This window comes from Rhinopithecus bieti, unplaced genomic scaffold (assembly GCF_001698545.2).
Source record: "Rhinopithecus bieti isolate Rb0 unplaced genomic scaffold, ASM169854v2 scaffold_24390, whole genome shotgun sequence".
Lineage (NCBI taxonomy): Eukaryota > Metazoa > Chordata > Mammalia > Primates > Cercopithecidae > Rhinopithecus > Rhinopithecus bieti.
In genome coordinates, this window is record NW_016811706.1 from 1,360,392 (window position 1) to 1,379,218 (window position 18,827).

General features: G+C 56.5%; 1 protein-coding gene across 4 annotated transcripts; it reads right to left on the reverse strand.

The window, feature by feature from the left end:
- Positions 1–784: 784 nt before the first annotated feature.
- Positions 785–17,331, reverse strand: CACNB3 (calcium voltage-gated channel auxiliary subunit beta 3). Of its 4 annotated transcripts, none has more exons than XM_017894802.1 (13): positions 10,706–11,196; positions 6,211–6,333; positions 5,874–5,996; positions 5,297–5,412; positions 4,928–4,992; positions 4,694–4,713; positions 4,416–4,496; positions 4,166–4,224; positions 3,890–3,999; positions 3,136–3,287; positions 2,875–2,970; positions 2,606–2,755; positions 785–2,144 (listed from the first exon to the last, which is right to left on the reverse strand). In XM_017894802.1, the coding sequence occupies exons 1-13, from the start codon at positions 10,748–10,750 to the stop codon at positions 1,830–1,832; spliced, it is 1,455 nt and encodes a 484-aa protein (XP_017750291.1). In that variant the 5' UTR covers positions 10,751–11,196; the 3' UTR covers positions 785–1,829. The 4 variants fall into 4 exon arrangements, with proteins under 4 accessions (XP_017750291.1, XP_017750290.1, XP_017750293.1 ...); XM_017894801.1 differs by lacking the exon at positions 10,706–11,196 and adding an exon at positions 9,747–10,044; XM_017894804.1 differs by lacking the exon at positions 10,706–11,196 and adding an exon at positions 17,216–17,331 and having other exon boundaries at positions 975–2,144.
- Positions 17,332–18,827: the final 1,496 nt, after the last annotated feature.

Below are 18,827 nucleotides of genomic sequence, written 5' to 3' on the forward strand. Positions count from 1 at the left end.
CCTGGCAGGAGGGACACCACTGGGTGCGGGGTGGGTTGGCTTGGAAAATGAGAGACAGTCACATTAAGAGCAGAGCAGAGGGTCTCTGCTGATAATCTTGAGTGCATAGGCGGACTTGAGGGGAGATGCAGAAGCCATGCAGGACTGTAATGCATCTTCTGCCCCTGCTGTAGCCTGGCGGAATGTGTGGCCCTGGCCTGGACACCCGCTAGGAAGCTTTAGGCCAAGGGGAGAAAGGAAAGCAGTTGTGAAATTTGGGCAGGTGAGGCAGTTGGAACCACTCTGCCGCTGTGTGCCCAAGGCCTGGTCTCAGCATCTTTGCTTGCAGCTCCCTAGTTGGACCCATTGCTCCTGGGAGGGGATGGTGCAGGACGGGTGGACTCAGCTGTATCAGGCTGTGGTGATAGGAACGCCGGGCTGCAGTCCTCCCCCCATACCCCTCTTGTTCACATGCTCTTCTTACCCCACAGAAAGAGTTGGCCTAGTACATGGAGTTCAAGTTGTAGCTGCTTCTAGGGCCTTTTTGGCCTGGCACAAGGATAGTGTAAAGCCGTGACCAAGCGTCTTCTTCCCCACATCCCAGGACAAGCCCCTTTCATGCTGCTGGATGTCTCCCTCTTGACACCTGGGCATGAGGAGTGGGGATGCCTGGGAGTAGAGTGCCTCCCCAGCTCTGCCTTTGTCCCCTTCCCGCTGGACAGATTCTCTGAGAGAAGGGCGGCCCGAACACATCTTTCCCTCCACCAGACTTGGGCCGCATCACAGACAGAACAGAAGCCTGAGGGACTGTGCATGATGTTTATTAGTGATGACAGTGAGGTGAGGCAGGGGCTTGTGGAGCATGCTCTGTAGGTCACACACTAGAGCCATAAGGCGAGAGTAGCCAGGGAGACAGGTCCTCTGTGCCCTGTCTCTCCCCATCTAACCCTAACCTAACAAGCAGCAGCTATGAGTCAGGGAACCAAGTCTGGAGCCCGGTTCTCCCAGGATGTATGAGGGACAAGAACAGAAATGACAGGATGCAGGGCAAAAGAATGAGAAAGGCAAGGAGGCCCCCATAAGTTCTCTGCTACACACACCCTCCTTCCCCAAACCCCCATCCAGGTTAGCTCCCGTCTGCCACTTGGCTTCACCATGCTCTTGGCCCCTGGTCCTGTCACATGTTAAGAAGCTTCCTGGCAGAGTGAGGAGAGCCCTTCCCTCCAAGAGCTTCGGCTGTGAGCTCTCTCTGGCCCGAGTGTGGCCAGCCTGCTGCTCCAGTCTTGGATGTGGATGCCCCACCCCAGCAGATGGATAGGTGTGCCACCCCGGGGGGGGCTTTGATTGTCTCATTTCTAATATGTGGCAGTGAGGTGACTGGAGGCCCTCGGATGCCAAAGCAGTCCCTTGACTGTCAGGACTTGTGCCTGCTCAGGGACCTTGTTTCTTCCTCATGCCATGGTGCCCACACCCCACCCTTTTGTCACTTTGATGGGGCATCCCTTCCCTGAGTCTGGTGGGAAGGCCCCTGCTAAGGGGATCCTGGCTTGAGGGCACTGCCCAGTGGGGCAGCTTCCTGTGTGGGAGAAGAGGAAGGTGCCAGGGGTACAGAACACACAGCTAGTACCTGGAATGGGAGCCTAGTAGGGGTCACTGCCCAGGAGGTGAGGGGGGCCCCCTGTTTCTCCCAGAACCTTGGGACCACAGGCAGCCCTGAAGCTGGGGCTGAGCAGGGGGTTTTGGGGGCTGAGCCTAATGCCAGCCTAATGCCAGTCTAACGCCACCCTGCCTGGAGTGGGCCCCCCGGCTAGCTGTGCCTGTGCCTGCCAGGGTAGGGCAGCAGGAGGCTGTCAGTAGCTATCCTTGGGCCAAGGCCGGTTGCGCTGCCAGTTCCGGTCATTGTGGTTGTGCTCCGAGTCCTGGGCTAGAAGCCGGTCTTGGGGGTCATGCCCGTTAGCACTAGGCAGCCCCGAGGTGTGTTGGCGGTGAGGCTGGTACAGGTCCTGGTAGGCATCTGCATAGTCCTCCTCCAGGTGGCGGGAGCTTCGCTGCGAAGATCCTGTCCAGGCTTGGCGGGAGCTCTCGCTGGCCTCATCAGAAGGCATCAAGCTGTCCCGCTCGAGGGGAGAGTGCTCCTCGCCACGCTCCCCGAGCAGCTGCTGGTTCTGGGGGCCACACAACAGCTCTGAGTGAGGCAGTACAGACCTCACCTTGTCCTCTGGTAAGGTGCGAGATTCTTCCCCCCTCAACTCTCAATTCCCTGGTACAGGAATTAGTGCAAGGAAGAAGCATGCTGGAGCATTTTTCCTCTTCCGAGAGAGAAAACTGGAGCTTCGACTCCCGCAAAATTCAGGCTCTGCCTTCAAGGCAGCCTGGGAGAAGATTTGGAGATTGTGTTTCTCTTGACCCCCAGGAAACTAATCTCTGATGTATCCATCTCATTGATTGATTCCCTCTCTCCTCAGGAAGCTCCTTTGCCCGTCTGCACTAGCTCTGTACAGCAGAGCTGAGAGTTCTATAATCCTTTGGCATGCTGAACTGGAGGCCAAGGACAGTCCTCTGAGCAGGGAGGGGCAGTGCTTTGACTGGCTTAGCTTGAGCATCTCTGCCCACTGGAAATGGTTACCTGAAGTCCGGGGATGACACTGGGAGGACCCAGAAGTCCAGAGCCAGGGGCTGGGTGGTGCGTAGCCCGCCAGTAGACCTCCAGGTACTCGGCCAGGTGCTCACAGGCATCCTCCAGCTGGTTCTCATCCAGAATCACATCAAATGACTCCTGAGGAGGGGGAGGAAGGCGCAACATTGGTTTCCCCTCAGCAGCAGCCCCCAACCCATCTCTGTCACTGCTGCAGCCCTGGGGGAGTGGGCACAAAAGCAGCTGACCCAGGCACTCACCGGTGGACACTGAACCAGCTTATCGTATGCCATCATCTGTACGGTCAGGTGCTTCATCTGTGACTTCCCCCGGGAGCGAATGAGACGCTGGAGTACCTAAGCGGGGAGGGCAGAGCTAGGCCTGGAGTCTCTCAGGACTCTGGGTAGAGCTAGGCATTTCCTCCACTTGTGGCATCAGTAGCAGGGGAGGATGACTCAGAGTCATCCTACATTCTAGTAGGGTAGCCCTGTGGGCCTCCTCCATGACCCCAGCTGACTTACCTTTGGTGAGGACACTTTGACAAAAACGATGATGGGGGCCAGCGAGGTCTTGGCCAGCTGTGCTGGGTGGTTGATGGTGTCAGCGTCCAACACTACTAGCTGCAGGGATTTGGCCAGCTCAAATATGCGCTCGATCTCACTCTGCACTTCCGCTACGGAGGGAGGCAGCAGCAGCAGTGCTCACCAGGAGCTCTGCCCACTGCTCACTCCAGCAGGCTTTGAGGGCTCCCAAATGGTGGACAGGAAGGAATTGGAGGAAAAGGGCATTCATCGAAGCCTGGGCAGGCAGAGGAATGGGAATTGAGGAGGAGGGGTGTGTTCTTGCCAATCCTGGGGGCAGGTAGAGGAGTGGGGCAGAAAGACAAGGAGGCAAGGAAGAGAAAAGGAGGAGGGGCCAGGCATGGTGGCTCATGCCTGCAATCCCAGCATTTTGGGAGGCCCAGGTGGGCCAATCACTTGAGGTCAGGAGTTCGAGATCAGCCTGGCCAAACCCTGTGTCTACTAAAAACGCAAAAATTAGCCAGGGATGGTGGTGGGCACCTGTAGTCCCAGCTACTCAGGAGGCTGAGGTGGGAAGATTGCTTGAACCCAGGAGGTGGAGGTTGCAGTGAGCCGAGATCTCACCACTACACTCCAGCCTGAGCGACAGAGTGAGACTCCATCTCAGAAAAAAAAAAAAAAGAAAGAAAAGGGAGGAAGGGGGTTCTCACTGGTGCTTGAGTGGGCACAGAAGCAGGTGGCAGGGACTTCTCACCGATGCTAGAGCGGGCAGAGGAGCGCTCAATGATGGTCCTCTTGCCAGGATTGTTGAGCACAGATCGCTTTGCCAAGGAGAGGTCGGCTGTGACTCGAGTGATGGAGATCCTGGGGTGGGAATGGAGAATCCCAGCTAGCTTCTAAACCTGTGCCTCAGCCTCTCCTTACCCAGCTCCCACTAACTCTTCCCTTAGAGAAGACTTGCTACAGCATCTGGAAGTAGGCCATGAGCTTCTCCTTGGTTCTCAGGCCACCTCAGGCCAGGGCAGCTTACCTGCCATCAAATCTGTGTTTGAGGAAGTCAAAGAGAGCCTTCTGCATCATGTCTGTGACCTGGTGGGTGGACACGGCACTGATGAAGGGCCCTTTTGGAGAGAGGCAGCCTCCCCACGCATGGCCCCAGAGTGGACGTCCTCCACATACAGACCCTGGAGGGAGGAGATAGACCCCTTCCACTTTCCCTAGGGACTTCCTGTGGCAGGCTTGGTAGAGGTGACTCTTTGGGGTCAAGGACCTTCCCTCACCTCATAACCTTTCAGAGAGGGTCCAACCAACACCACAGGCCGCATGGAGGGTACCACGTCATATGGGGGAACATGTTCCGCCTGCAAAATGGACATGAGGTCAGGAGAAACCATGGCCCTGGTGCCTGTCTCATGCCTGGTTGGTGTCAAGGCAGATCCAGAGGTTCTGGGCTCCCTCCCTTCTCTGTTCTGCCCTCCAACAATGACTGCCTAGAACACTGTCCCCAGAGCCATAAGCCATGATCCCCCCCCAGCCCAGGTCCCGTTCCTTGACTCACCTGCTTTTGCTTCTGCTTGGCTTTTCGGAAAAGGAAATACAAGATTAAAGTTGGTGAAGGGGAAAGGTCCCTGGGGCACGGTATCCCCATCCCCAGGGAGATACTGGCTTCTCCCCACCCCTTCTGATCCCTCCACAAAACCCCTTCCCACACAGTTCACTTGGGCAGAATCCCCCCTTTCCCTGTGTCTTAGCTACCCAGCTACCCAAAATGGGTGGGTTGAGGGGAGGCTACCTAGAGATGGTGGAGGGGAGCGTCGGTTGCCAATGTCACTCAGGCTGGAAGGGTTCCCGGATCTCCTGAGAAGAAAGGGAGGCGAGAGAGAGGGAGAGAAGAATGTGTCGCTGTGTACGTATGTTCTATGCATTATTTAATAATTGTACACATTTCCATATGGTTTATCTAGTGAGACAGGTGTACATGCAATATGTGTGCATTCGTGTGTGTGTTTGTAGTTTTGTTTAGTGTGAGTGTGTAGAGCCGAGCATTTGTGCATGTGTATTTCAGGGGGATATGCATGTGTGTGGCATGCATGACGACGTGTCCTGTGGGTACAGTTTAAGTGTTCGGGGTGTGTTTACTGAGTCACAGCCCAACTCTCACCTGGCCTTCTGCTCCTGTTTGAGCCGGATGCTCTCCAGGCGCTGGGGGCTGGGGATGAAAGCGATGTCCCCGCCCTCTTTCACTAGCCGCCCGATCCACCAGTCATTGCTGTACTTCTGGGGGTGGGTGGAGCAGGAAGGAGTGGTGAGAGGAGCGCCCTGCCCAAGTCCTGGTTCTTCAATGTGAAGAAGCCAGCGAGGCAGTCACTGAGCTGGTCTAAGGAATGCAATGCAAGGGGCGGTGGGCAGAAGGGGCCAGGGGAAAGGGCAGCCAAGTTTGGGCCACCCAGGATTTCTGACTGAGGCACTGCAGCTGTCATGGGGACCTCGGAGGCAGCTAATCTAACTGCTCACTTGATGGACATGGAGACTGAGGCCCAAGCCAGGTCTCAGAAGGATGGAGACCCTGGGGATGAGGTCTTAGATATGAGGGGTGGACGGGTGTCTGTTAAGGAGAAGAGCTGATTAGCTTGGGGAATTAGACTGAGGACTGAAGTAAGAAGCATTGGGATCTGGGGCAAGAGCAAGAAAATGAAGTGTCAGAGGCTTAGAAGTGTTAGAGCACGGGGGTCGATCACCTCTTTAATGTGCAGAAAATCTTTGGCCTCAAAGTTGACTCCAGAGCCCTGGACTGGGCACTCCTCATCCAGTACGCCACAGTAGCTGACATTGGTCCTCACCGCAAATGCCACAGGTTTGTGCTGGAGAATTTGGCCATTAGTGCAAGTGAGAGAAGCCTCGGAGCACCCCTTCCAGCTTCAGTGCCCCAACAGCAGAAGGCCGTGGCCTCTGCCCCTCACACGCACCCTCTCACGCTCAAGGACATCTTGCCCAAGGAACCCTTGGGACTTAGGACCAAGTGCAGGTTTCCACCTAGTTTGGCCTCCTGTCTTGCCCCATGCCCAGAAATTATACCTTGGCCCTTTCGAGCTGCTGCTGAGCCTGGCTCTCTACTTCACGCCGGGCACTTTCCCGGTCCTCCTCCAGGGAGACGTCTGAGTCCAGAGATGGGCGGCTGGTGTAGGAGTCAGCTGAACCCTGGGTTGGGAAACAGGCTGTGACTCCCAGGCTCCGGCGTGAAGGACGCTATGGAGGCACCCTCCTCACCTTACAGTGTTGCCTCTATTGCCGTTTCTCCATCTCCAAGGGGGTGGCTGGGTCCCTATGGCCCCTCCTATCCCCTGAGAAGGGCCCTGGTGCCTCTGAGGCTACAGGAAAGCTGGCCCCATCTATAGGTGCAAAGATCTGGGCCCCTCCTCCCCCAAGCCTATTAATACTACAGCTTTGAATAGAACCTTCACTTCTCTCTTTCCTCCCTTTTCTCCCCTCTAACATGTCCTCTGAGCTGAGGGAAGGGAGGAGTGCTGAAGATGATGTATTACAAATGATTCTGGATCCAGGAGACCCAGCCCTCTTGTTCACAGCAGCCTGCAAAGAGCAGCCTGGACATCATCCCTTTAAGATGCCTGGCAGGAGTCCAGCCAGCAGTAACAGTCAAGAGACGCTGGTTGGCACAGCACCAGTCCTGAGTGTGGGGATCCAGCCATCTGCCCCCTAAGATCCCACTTTCCCTACTCCAACAAGGCTCTGAAGGCTCTCAAATGGTGAGCCCTTACCCTTCCAGGGTGAAGAGGAGGACACAAAGCTGCCTCCTCTTTAGTAGTAACTCCTAGAAGTTACCTCCCCTTTGCTCTCCCCACCCCCTACTTTTCTTCCTCCCACACCTGCTGGGGCAACTGGCCAGATGTAGGCAGCAAACAAGACACAGACTGAGAAGAACACAAAGCTGTCTCCCTGGACGCAGGTGAGGTTGGGCCATGCCTACCACTTGGCCTACATCTCCCCAGTCCTTTCCCAGGCCCAGGGGACATTGGCCCTAGAAGAAGGCTATGCTACTGTCAGGCAACTCAGCTATGGAGCAGGACCCTGGGGATGTGGGGAGTGGGTAACATGAGCAAGGAGAGTCTCTGAGTCCTGCCCATAGGAAAGGTCTTAGGCAATGAGGGTGCATTTGAGGGTCACAGAGCTCAGCTTCAAGGCCATGAGGGAGAGGCACAAATGAGGAAGGGATGCTGGACTTCAAGACAAGAGCCCAGAGGTTAGGATGTCTGGGTTTCCTCCTCTGCCTAGGGAAAGAGTCTTTCGTTTCCTGCCTCAGTATTCCCTCTCTGTGGGGAGAAGCCTCAAGTGATACTTCCCACAATTCTGAGATGCCAGTGGCAGAGAGAAGGGATAAGCCTAAATAAGGGGTTCATGCAGGAGTGTGTGTGTGTATAGGGGAAGGGGCTTTAGAATGTCCTTGGGTGGAGGAATATTCTCTCAAGCTCACTGGGCACGACCACCTACAGAAGGCAGCAGAGACCAGACTCTCAGAGGAGAAGGCAAAATCACATACCTGCTGTCCACTGTGCCCTCTACCCCCACCCTGCCTTGGGCAAGAGGGCTGTTCAGCTAGGGGTCAGCCCAGGCTCTCGAGCCTTAGGCTAAAGACAGTGTCTATAGTACACCAAAGGCCTGAAGATAGCACAAGGGGGAAAGATCTTTCGTTTTACAGAAGAGTAGAGTCTGCTGGCTGTCCCTCATTTCTCCTGAGAACAAAATGAGGCTGGATGGCAGCAGGAAAAGTGGGGGTTGAACCCCAGAAATAATCTTGGCACAGGGTGAGGGACCGCCTTCCTAGGGGTCTTAGGACACAAGAGAAACCTCTGTGGGATGTTGGTATCTGAAGCGACCAGACAGGGGCCAATAGGCTGGGAGGCAGAAGGCAAGGCAGATGACCACTCACTTTGGTACAGATACATCGGGTACCTCCCAGAAGCCCAGCACCATGCTAAAAGAGGAGTCTGACCTTTTCTGCCTGTGCTCCAGACTCTCAGCCCAATTTAGTAATCTTTATTTTTATTATTTTATTTATTTACTTAGAGATAGGTCTTGCTCTGTCGCCCAGACTGGAGTGCAGTGGCACAATCGTGGCTCACTGTAGCCTTGAACTCTTGGGCTCAAGCGATCCTCCTGTCTCCTGAGTAGCTAGGACTATAGGCATGCACTACCATGCCTACTAGTTTTTTGTAGAGACAGGATCTTGCTATTTTGCCTAGGCTGGTCTCAAACTCCTGGGCTTAAGCCATCTTCCTACCTTAGCCTCGCAAAGCACTGGGACTATAGGCATGAGTCTCTGTGCCTGGTTTAATTTAGTAATTTTTTTTTTTTTGAGACGGAGTCTTACTGTGATGCCCAGGCTGGAGTGTAATGGCGTGATGTTGGCTCACTGCAACCTCTGCCTCCAGGGTTCAAGCATTTCTCCTGCCCCAGCCTCCTGAGTAGTTGGGACTACAGGCATGCACCACCATGTCAGGCTAATTTCTGTATTTTTAGTAGACACGGGCTTTCACCATATTGGCCAGGCTGGTTTCCAACTCCTGACCTCAAGTGATCCGCCCGGCTCGGCCACCCAAAGCGCTGGGATTACAGGCCTGAGCTACCTTGCGGCCTAATTTAGTAGTAATAACGCCTGGGGCATCTGGGGTTACCTGACCTCTCACCCTGGGATGGGAATCACAGGATCTCTCCCTAAACATTTAATGAGTTGTGCTCAGAATGGAAGCCCCTCTCCATTACTCCCAAGTCCTCCAGGCTAACTCATCTCTCGTGCTCTGGTATTACTTGGGGAGGCCAGGGCTGCCCTGCCAGGCATGATCTAGGGTCTTACCTTTCCTGTACCCTGCTACGCCAAAAGAGCCAGAGTGTCAGTACTTTGGAGCTGCCAGGAGTTGGCACAGTGCCCTGGTGGTGCCCCCCTTGCCTAGTGAGTGTGTGGGCAGGCTGCAGCTCCTCTCTTGCCTGGCACGGGGGAAGGAGAGGAGGGAGATGAGCCGTTGGATTTATTTAGAGCCTGATCTCCCTCCTACTGCTTCAGAGGGGGCCTCAGGGAGAGCAAGGAGCCAGGCAAGAGAAAGGGAAGTGGGGGAGGGTGATCAGGAGCCAGAGAGAGATGGGAGGGAGCAATGGGTCAGCAGGCTGCCCTCCAACACCATCCACATGTCAGTCTGTTCCTTGCAATAGCCCTTGCCTTCTCACCAGGGATGGGAAGAACCTCCTAGGGCCCTCCAGCCCCAGAGAGGTTTGTTCTCAAGCTCACCTTGGCACCCTGGGCTATACCAGCTGTTCCTTCAACTGTCAGAAAGAGGTGTCCACCAGAGCCTTGAAAATGATCTGCTCTAGCAGCAATATAATTATCCCAGAGGCCCCATGGAGAATTGGGCCCAGAAGGAACCCAGTCTCAGAAACGGACAGTTGCCTATTCTGAGCATCAGCACTCATCTATCCTGGGCCTGGCAGCAAGTGATGGGAGAAGAATGGAACATACTCCTCTTTCCGACCCAGGGGTGCTCCAACCTATTGGGTCCCCTTCCAAGCCACCTAGTGATCCACTCCTAAGGAGGCCTTCTTACAGGACATTTGAGGGAAAGCTGGCAGCTCCAAGGGTCTGAGCAGCTGCTCCGCATTCTTGCCCCATCTTTCCAGGCACTCTCCCTGCTGTCTGAGCTCCGGGAATCACTGCTTAATGAGCTGATTTGTCTCAGTGGGTCAGGAGATAAAAGCAAAGAGGAGAATTAAATATTTATTGGTTGCCTGTTTCTCTGAGCAAAGCGCATCCTCTCCATCCCCAGGCCCTCAGCTCCTCTGGCCTCACCTCCAGGCCCTCCATGCTGGGCAAGAGCTCAGGATGCCCGCTGCTCAGAGGAAGCCTCAGCAGGGGGCTGTGGAATGGATGGGGCTCAGTCACCTGGCCTACCCATGTGCTGGGTGCCCAGGTTTCAGCCTGAGAGAGAAACTGGGCTAAAGAAAGGGTGAGGAGATGAGGCAATGCGCAGAGATGGAGAGGGCAGAAGGGAATAATGGAGCTCCTCAAGTTTTAGGATCCCTCTGTCTAAAGAGGCTGGTCCCTGGCGTCCTCTCAGCTCCCTAATGTGTTGTTTGCTTGAGGCACAAGAGGTCCGGAATGTCTGCCTCCCCAACTACCTCGGCGGCTCTCCTAGCTGCTGTGTTCAGACCCCAGAAATCCAGAATTTGGAACTCCAGACTTGGCGTGTTCCCTCTCCAGAGCCTCTGTGCCCTCGGCCCCCAGCCCTGCCTCCTCCCACCCCTCTTTCCTGGGCAGTGGAGCCACCTGCTTGAGCCCTTTCCCTATACTGCCCCCTCTCTGCACACACCCGATGCCCCAGGGTCTGAGTCTGGGTCGCTAGGGAGCGCTTGGCATGAAAATCCATCTCCCCACGTTTTTAGAGCGCCCCCCTACACACCCTGCCCTGCCACTGAGGCGTTTTCAAAGTCCTGAACTGGGGAAGGGTTGAAGGGAGAGGAGGTGTCACCCCAACTTCCCTGCCCCACCCTCACCGTGGGCACTCACCGCCTCCGAGTCCTCAAACCCGGGCACGTAGGAGTCGTCATACATGGGGAGTCCGGGTGGGGAAGCGAGCGGCGCCGGGGGCGGGAGCGGCCCGGAGGCAGGGGCGAGGACTGCGGGCCGCGCCCGGGAGATGCCACGGAGCCCCGCAGCCCTGCGGGCGGCGGCGGGGAGCGAGAGAGCGCGAAGGAGGGAGCGAGCCGCGAAGACCAGCTGCTCGGAGCTCAAATCACCGCTCCCCCCACCCCACCCCCCCAAACCCAGCCGGTCCCACCCCGAGCGCGGCTGAGGAATCTGGCGCCCGCTCCTACAACAATAGTGCCCGCCCACCTGACCCCCTCCCTGGGAGAAGGCGGGGGTGGCGGCCACCGGGGAGCCCAGGCCAGGCCGGGAGAGGGGAACGGACCCGTGCTGGGTGGAAGGTGGGTCCCCGAGCACCTACGGGGCCTTGGCGGCAGGGAGGAAGGGGAGGAGAGGCTGCGGGCGGGGCGGATCCAGGCAGGGAGGAGGCGGGGCGAGGAGAGATGCGGAGACAGAGACGCTCGGCAACCCAGGAACTACTCCGCCGGGAAACAAAGGGCTGCGGCGGGGGAGGGAGGGGGCGCTGAGACCGCGAGGAAGACGCGACCCGGGCGGAGACAGGAGAGGGCGCAGGTGTCGAGGAAGCCGGAGAGAGAGAGGCAGAGGGAGGACGAGGAGGACAGGAAAATGGGGAGACCCTGGGAGACAGAAGAGGCGCGGGAACAAGCGGCAGACGGGGGAGGGGTCCCAGGCGACAGCAGTGCGGGTCTGGGCCCGTGCGTCCCGGAGGCTCCGAAAGCAAACCCCGCAGTAGTCCCGGGGAGGAATGGGCTTAGTGCCCCCAGGCTAATGCCAGGACGGCAACTCCTGCCCCAACAGGTGCCCGGCCCCCTCAGTACGGGAACGCTGCGGCAAAGGCGGTGTTGCCTAGCCCTTGAGAAGGGGGGAACTTTCCGTGAGCTGGGTAGGCCTCCCCACACCTGTTGCACAGATAGATTTCGTCTTAGTCCGGCCAGGATGGGGGTTCCCTTCCCCACTTCCCTGCCAAGGATCGTGCCAGACAGTGCCAAGGCATCCGTGGGAACTGGGTCAGAAAGGGGCTGTTTTAGGTGAGCCTAAAGGGAGGGGAGAGAAACCAGAGGGTGGTGGTAGGGGATAGTTGTGGGTGGGATCCTGGCTACACTGGGATTGGGAGAGGAAAGGGCCAGTCTCCTCAGAGTCACTAGGGTAAGGCCAGATTCTCCCCTCAGCAGAAGGGCTTGTACCACTCTGCACCACTCAGTCTCCTTCACAGGAACACTGAGATTTGAGGTAAGAGAGCCGCAGCCCTTATATCGAGGAAACTTTCCCCAAAGATCCACCTATTTGAGCTCTCTCCTTTTTTCATCTCCTGAGCAAAATTCCTTCTTTGATTTTGACTGCCTACCTTTGTGCCCCACAAGGAGGACGTCCATAGACAGGGGTACACTTGGAGGCCCCTGGTGCCCATGCCCTTGGCCCTGAGCTCAGTCCTTTTCCTTTCCCAATTTCTCACATCCGGGAGTTCAGCAATCTGCTCATCCCTCCTAGGCTTGAGGAGAATCAGATATCCAAAACTCTGACATAGCTTAATAAGATTTATGGTAGAAGGCACTGTGCATGGGAGAGAGAAAGCCCACCCAAACCAAGCGGCTTCCCACCTGTGTCACTTATCGGTGTTATCTTAGCAAGAAAAGAAGAGGCTTCATCTTCAGACTGACATCTTTAGTCTGTCTACTGTGGGTGGCCCAGAGTAGCCCTGCCCAGCACCTTCCTCATCCTGGGTTTGACAAACAACTTTGTTACAGCCCCTGTGGCTGAAGGGACGTCGCTATTGGGGAGGCAGTCAGCTTTCACAGTTGCCTCTCCTGAGTCCAGCACCAATTGGGGTTTGGTCATATACTGGATTCGTATTGGAAGTTCCCAGACACTGCCCACTTTTGTGCCCTCATCCAGTTACTCAGTATTCCTTGTATCCCCTCTTTCATCCTTTCTTTTCAATTCCTTCTGTCTTTCAGGGGCCCAGAGAGGTGTCAGAGAGTAAGACCCTCAAGGTGCTTTTCTCCTGGGAGATGGTTCTGATGAAGAAAGCAGTGGCGGAGGCAGCTGCTTCTCTTCCCATTCCTGCATCCACTCTCTTGGCCTCTCCTTTTGGGACTCTCCCACCCACAGAAGGTCCTGGGGCTGTAGGTAACAGCGGATCTGCCATGGGCAGCACTCCTTCCTCACACTCCTTGTAATCTCCTGCCACAAGGTTGTCTAAGTCTGCTCCTGAGGCATGTGTTGCCATGCCAACCATCCCCAGGAGATGGGTTCAAGTTCCTCATACCTGGCCCTTCCCCTGGGTCCTGCAGGAGCTTCAGAACTTCCTTCCTTCTCCTCATATCTCTGGGTTGCTACCCAATGCCCCTTTCCTTTCTCCTCTCACCCACATCTGCCTACTCCAGTTCTAATGCCAACTTGGTGACTTCTTGTCCTGTGACATGACATGTGCCTGTCAGTATCCATGTAGCGCTAACCTCTTTTCTTTTCATACCTGGGCATAAAGGGAGAGAGCTGAGGGCAATAAAGGATCGGGGAGAGGATCCTCCTGCTGATTCTTTCTAGGAGAGAGTTGTTAGACTGGCAGCTGGCAGGTACCCAAGTCATGGAAGCAAGACATAAGAGGAAAACCCTGAATAATCAGGTTTGGGAGCTGGAGTTCTTGGGAGGTTTCAGAATATATTCTAGCTTCTCCTGTAAGTGCACCAGGAAGCTGGGCAGATCCCAGTCCCTGGGCACTGAATGGGGAAACTGAGGCAGAAGCTAGGCCTTTTGGGAAGACTTAAAGAATCCTCCCCAGCAGTTTTAAGATCTGGACCAGATAGAGGCCCCTACCATTCTGGCTGCTAGGGAACTCGGGGACAGGCACTAGGGGAGCTTGGCAGAGCCCTTCTTGTAATCTAGCCCCTTTTTTCTGGCTTCCCGGTCAGTCCTCTCCTCCCATCCAATCCCAGTACTAGGAAGCTGCCAGCTCTGGCCACTCCCTCCTCTCTAACCCGGTGCCTCTTCCACCCCTGGTCTCACTTCGTCCGGTTTCCCTCCCTCCCCATCGGTGCAGTCTCACCCAAACGCATGCCCCTTCCTAGCTTGGAGCGGAGCTCTCCTCCCATCCAGTGGGGAACCCCCCCTCCCACGACCCCCTCCCCCCACCACGGTTACCTCGTTCAGCAAGAAGGTTGCACTGGAGTCAGAAAAAGACATAGACCAGGCTAGCGGCCTCTCCCCCTCCCCCGGGCCAGGGCCAGTCTCCTCAGAGTCACTAGGGTAAGGCCAGATTCTCCCCTCAGCAGAAGGGCTTGTACCACTCTGCACCACTCAGTCTCCTTCACAGGAACACTGAGATTTGAGGTAAGAGATCCGCAGCCCTTATATCGAGGAAACTTTCCCCAAAGATCCACCTATTTGAGCTCTCTCCTTTTTTCATCTCCTGAGCAAAATTCCTTCTTTGATTTTTGACTGCCTACCTTTGTGCCCCACAAGGAGGACGTCCATAGACAGGGGTACACTTGGAGGCCCCCTGGTGCCCATGCCCTTGGCCCTGAGCTCAGTCCTTTTCCTTTCCCAATTTCTCACATCCGGGAGTTCAGCAATCTGCTCATCCCTCCTAGGCTTGAGGAGAATCAGACATCCAAAACTCTGACATAGCTTAATAAGATTTATGGTAGAAGGCACTGTGCATGGGAGAGAGAAAGCCCACCCAAACCAAGCGGCTTCCCACCTGTGTCACTTATCGGTGTTATCTTAGCAAGAAAAAGAAGAGGCTTCATCTTCAGACTGACATCTTTAGTCTGTCTACTGTGGGTGGCCCAGAGTAGCCCTGCCCAGCACCTTCCTCATCCTGGGTTTGACAAACAACTTTGTTACAGCCCCTGTGGCTGAAGGGACGTCGCTATTGGGGGAGGCAGTCAGCTTTCACAGTTGCCTCTCCTGAGTCCAGCACCAATTGGGGTTTGGTCATATACTGGATTCGTATTGGAAGTTCCCAGACACTGCCCACTTTTGTGCCCTCATCCAGTTACTCAGTATTCCTTGTATCCCCCTCTTTCATCCTTTCTTTTCAATTCCTTCTGTCTTTCAGGGGCCCAGAGAGGTGTCAGAGAGTAAGACCCTCAAGGTGCTTTTCTCCTGGGAGATGGTTCTGATGAAGAAAGCAGTGGCGGAGGCAGCTGCTTCTCTTCCCATTCCTGCATCCACTCTCTTGGCCTCTCCTTTTGGGACTCTCCCACCCACAGAAGGTCCTGGGGCTGTAGGTAACAGCGGATCTGCCATGGGCAGCACTCCTTCCTCACACTCCTTGTAATCTCCTGCCACAAGGTTGTCTAAGTCTGCTCCTGAGGCATGTGTTGCCATGCCAACCATCCCCAGGAGATGGGTTCAAGTTCCTCATACCTGGCCCTTCCCCTGGGTCCTGCAGGAGCTTCAGAACTTCCTTCCTTCTCCTCATATCTCTGGGTTGCTACCCAATGCCCCTTTCCTTTCTCCTCTCACCCACATCTGCCTACTCCAGTTCTAATGCCAACTTGGTGACTTCTTGTCCTGTGACATGACATGTGCCTGTCAGTATCCATGTAGCGCTAACCTCTTTTCTTTTTCATACCTGGGCATAAAGGGAGAGAGCTGAGGGCAATAAAGGATCGGGGAGAGGATCCTCCTGCTGATTCTTTCTAGGAGAGAGTTGTTAGACTGGCAGCTGGCAGGTACCCAAGTCATGGAAGCAAGACATAAGAGGAAAACCCTGAATAATCAGGTTTGGGAGCTGGAGTTCTTGGGAGGTTTCAGAATATATTCTAGCTTCTCCTGTAAGTGCACCAGGAAGCTGGGCAGATCCCAGTCCCTGGGCACTGAATGGGGAAACTGAGGCAGAAGCTAGGCCTTTTGGGAAGACTTAAAGAATCCTCCCCAGCAGTTTTTAAGATCTGGACCAGATAGAGGCCCCTACCATTCTGGCTGCTAGGGAACTCGGGGACAGGCACTAGGGGAGCTTGGCAGAGCCCTTCTTGTAATCTAGCCCCTTTTTTCTGGCTTCCCGGTCAGTCCTCTCCTCCCATCCAATCCCAGTACTAGGAAGCTGCCAGCTCTGGCCACTCCCTCCTCTCTAACCCGGTGCCTCTTCCACCCCTGGTCTCACTTCGTCCGGTTTCCCTCCCTCCCCATCGGTGCAGTCTCACCCAAACGCATGCCCCCTTCCTAGCTTGGAGCGGAGCTCTCCTCCCATCCAGTGGGGAACCCCCCCTCCCACGACCCCCTCCCCCCACCACGGTTACCTCGTTCAGCAAGAAGGTTGCACTGGAGTCAGAAAAGACATAGACCAGGCTAGCGGCCTCTCCCCTCCCCGGGCCAGGGGCTCCGAGGCGGGAGCAGAACCCGGCCGCTGCTCTGCACGCTGCTCCCGCCTGCACGCCTGGCCTCGCCCCACGCCCGCCCGGCTTCGCCGCCTGCTCCCTTCCCTCTCTCCTGGTTCCCTCCCTCTTTCTCCTCCCTCCTCCCTCCCTCCCTCTCCCTTCCTTTCTCACCGCCTCTGTCAGTCTCTGGCTCTCCCTGACTTTCAGCCCAGCCTCTCTCTCCACTTCCGTCTCTCCTAAGGTCTCCGTTCTGTTTTTCCGTGTGTCTCCCACTGTCCTTCCATCCCCACGTCACACCCTCGCTCCTCAGCTTCCCCTGCCCCTCTGCTTCTTCCCTAAAGTCCTCCCGAGAAAGGGTAGGGTCTCTGGAGCTTCCGCCGCCGCAAGCAGAAGGGCAGGAACAGCTCCAGGGCTGCCCCAGCACCTGAGCTCTTGGCGGAAGCTTCTGCGCCCTCCCGGCCCTGCTCTGCGCGCTGGGCGCCCATCCTCCGGCAGCGACTGCGACCCCGACCTCGGCGGGGAAAAGGACCGAAAAGCAAGAGTGCTGGTGCTCGGCTCGCCTTCCCAAGCGTCAGGGCGCCCATCTACCCCTCCCCGGCTCGGCCCTGTGTCTCCAGCAGGATCGGCATCCCTGTGGAGACAGCCCAGCTGGGATCGCCCCGCGCCCGCGGAGTCTCTGCTGTCTCTCCTCTCTCCCGGGTTCTGGTGCCCCGGGTCTCAGCTCCGCGAAGGGGAAGGGCGAAGCCAAGCGACGCGGCTCCCTCTAGACCGGCTGCAGCGCCCTGGGTTCGCTGGCCCGGCGGCTGCACGCGCCCTCCAGGTGGCGGCACCGCCTGGAGTCCGGTCCCGGGGCCGCGGGGTCCGGCCCTGCCAGCAGGCGGCGCTGCTCGGGCCAGAGCAGAGGGGACGCACCCTGGATCCAGACACCGCCCAAGCCCAGGACGAACCCCTCTCCCCCTCCTTTCTCCAGGAACTGCAGTCCCATCTCGAGACCCCCAGTAGGAGACCCCAGGCTGCCCTCTACTTATCCCCACCCCGTAGGGCAGCTTCGAGACACCCGTGCCCCTCCGGGACCCTAGCCCGTCCCTACCTCCATCCTGGTCTCGAGGGGCTCCCCAACTAAGCCGGGCAGCGTCCTGGCCGGGACTGGGCAGCAGGGAGTACAGAGTCGCGGGACCGCTCCTCGGGTCAGTACCCCTCCCGCCCCTTTCTGCGGGTGCGTCAAACAGGACAAGCCCAAGTTCTGGCGGGGGGAAGGGGAGCGGGGGTGTAGGCTCTCTCTCTGGACCCTTCTGAGCGGACAGACCGCTCATTGGTCCCTTCACATCCTCAACGCCCCCATGCTGGACCCTTTTCCAGACCAAAGACAGCACCTGGGGCGGGGAGCGACGGACCCCCTTCATGGAGACAGACACACGCTGACCCAGGTCCCCAACTTCCTCTCGGCATTAACTAGAACTCTCTCCCCTTTCCAGTGGAGGGCGTCCTACCCTTCTTCCCGGCCCTTCTTTTAACCCACTTCCCCTGGGAGTTCTCCGAACCCCTCCCCTCAATGCTCCCATCCCTGGGATCTCGGGAGATTGTTCCTCTCTGCTCAGCTGACCCTGCACTTACCCCTATTTCTGAGGGAGCTAAGTTGGGGGAGAGTAAATTCTCTCTCCACTCCCGGCTCCTCCCGGGGCTGGATTTAACCTGGAAAGTGCTTTGGGAAGGCACCTCCTCCCCTACTCCCTCTGCAGTCTAGTCTAGTGGATCAGGGAGCCCCTACCACCCACCCATCCCCAAGTTGCTCAGCTTCGACCATTCAGAGGAGAGAAAGAGGTTATGTGTGTGTGTTAAAAATGTGCGTGGAGGTTTTTATGGTTTTGTTTTGTTTTGTTTTGACTCTAGTAGAGGGAGCAAACGCTTTGCCTTTCATTTGGCAAGAAGACCTGGAGGGAGAGAGGGCCCTCCCCACCTACACTCCCCTGCTGACCACAGCTAATGGACTAGCTCCTCTGGGCCCTGCGGCAGCTTAAGTTTCCATAGGAGAAGGGAGGTGCGGGGAGAGGGGATGTTGGTCCAGGCAAGCCGTTGTCCCTGGCTTCCCGCTCCTTCTCTCCTTCTCTCCCTCCACATTCTCTGCCTGAACCTATAGCCTAGAAAGCATCTCTCCACCTTCCACTTTATTTTTATTTATTTATTTATTTGTTTTCGAGATGGAGTCTCACTCCGTCGCGTAGGCCGGGGTGCAGTGGCGATCCTTGGCCCACAGCAACCTCCGCTTCCCGGGTTCAAGCGATTCTCCCCCCAGTAGCTGGGGCTACAGGCGGGCCACCATGCCTGGCTAATTATTGTATTTTTGGTAGAGACAAGGTTTCACCATGTTGGCCAGGTTAGTCTCCAACTCTTGACCTCAAGTGATCCGCCCGCCTCAGCCTCCCAAAGTGCTGGGATTACAGGCGTGAGCCACCGTGCCCCCACTTTGAAATAGAAATATCAATTACTTCTCCCTGAGGCTGGCGCCGAGGCTCACGCCTATAATCCCAGCACTTTGGGAGGCCGAGGCGGGCAGATCGCTTGAGGCTAGGAGTTCGAGACCAGCCTGGCCAACGTGGTGAAATCCTGTCTCTACAAACAATATAAAAATTAGCCCCCAGGCATGGTGGCACACGCCTGTGGTCTTAGCGACTTAGGAGGCTGAGGCAGAGAATTGCTTGAAC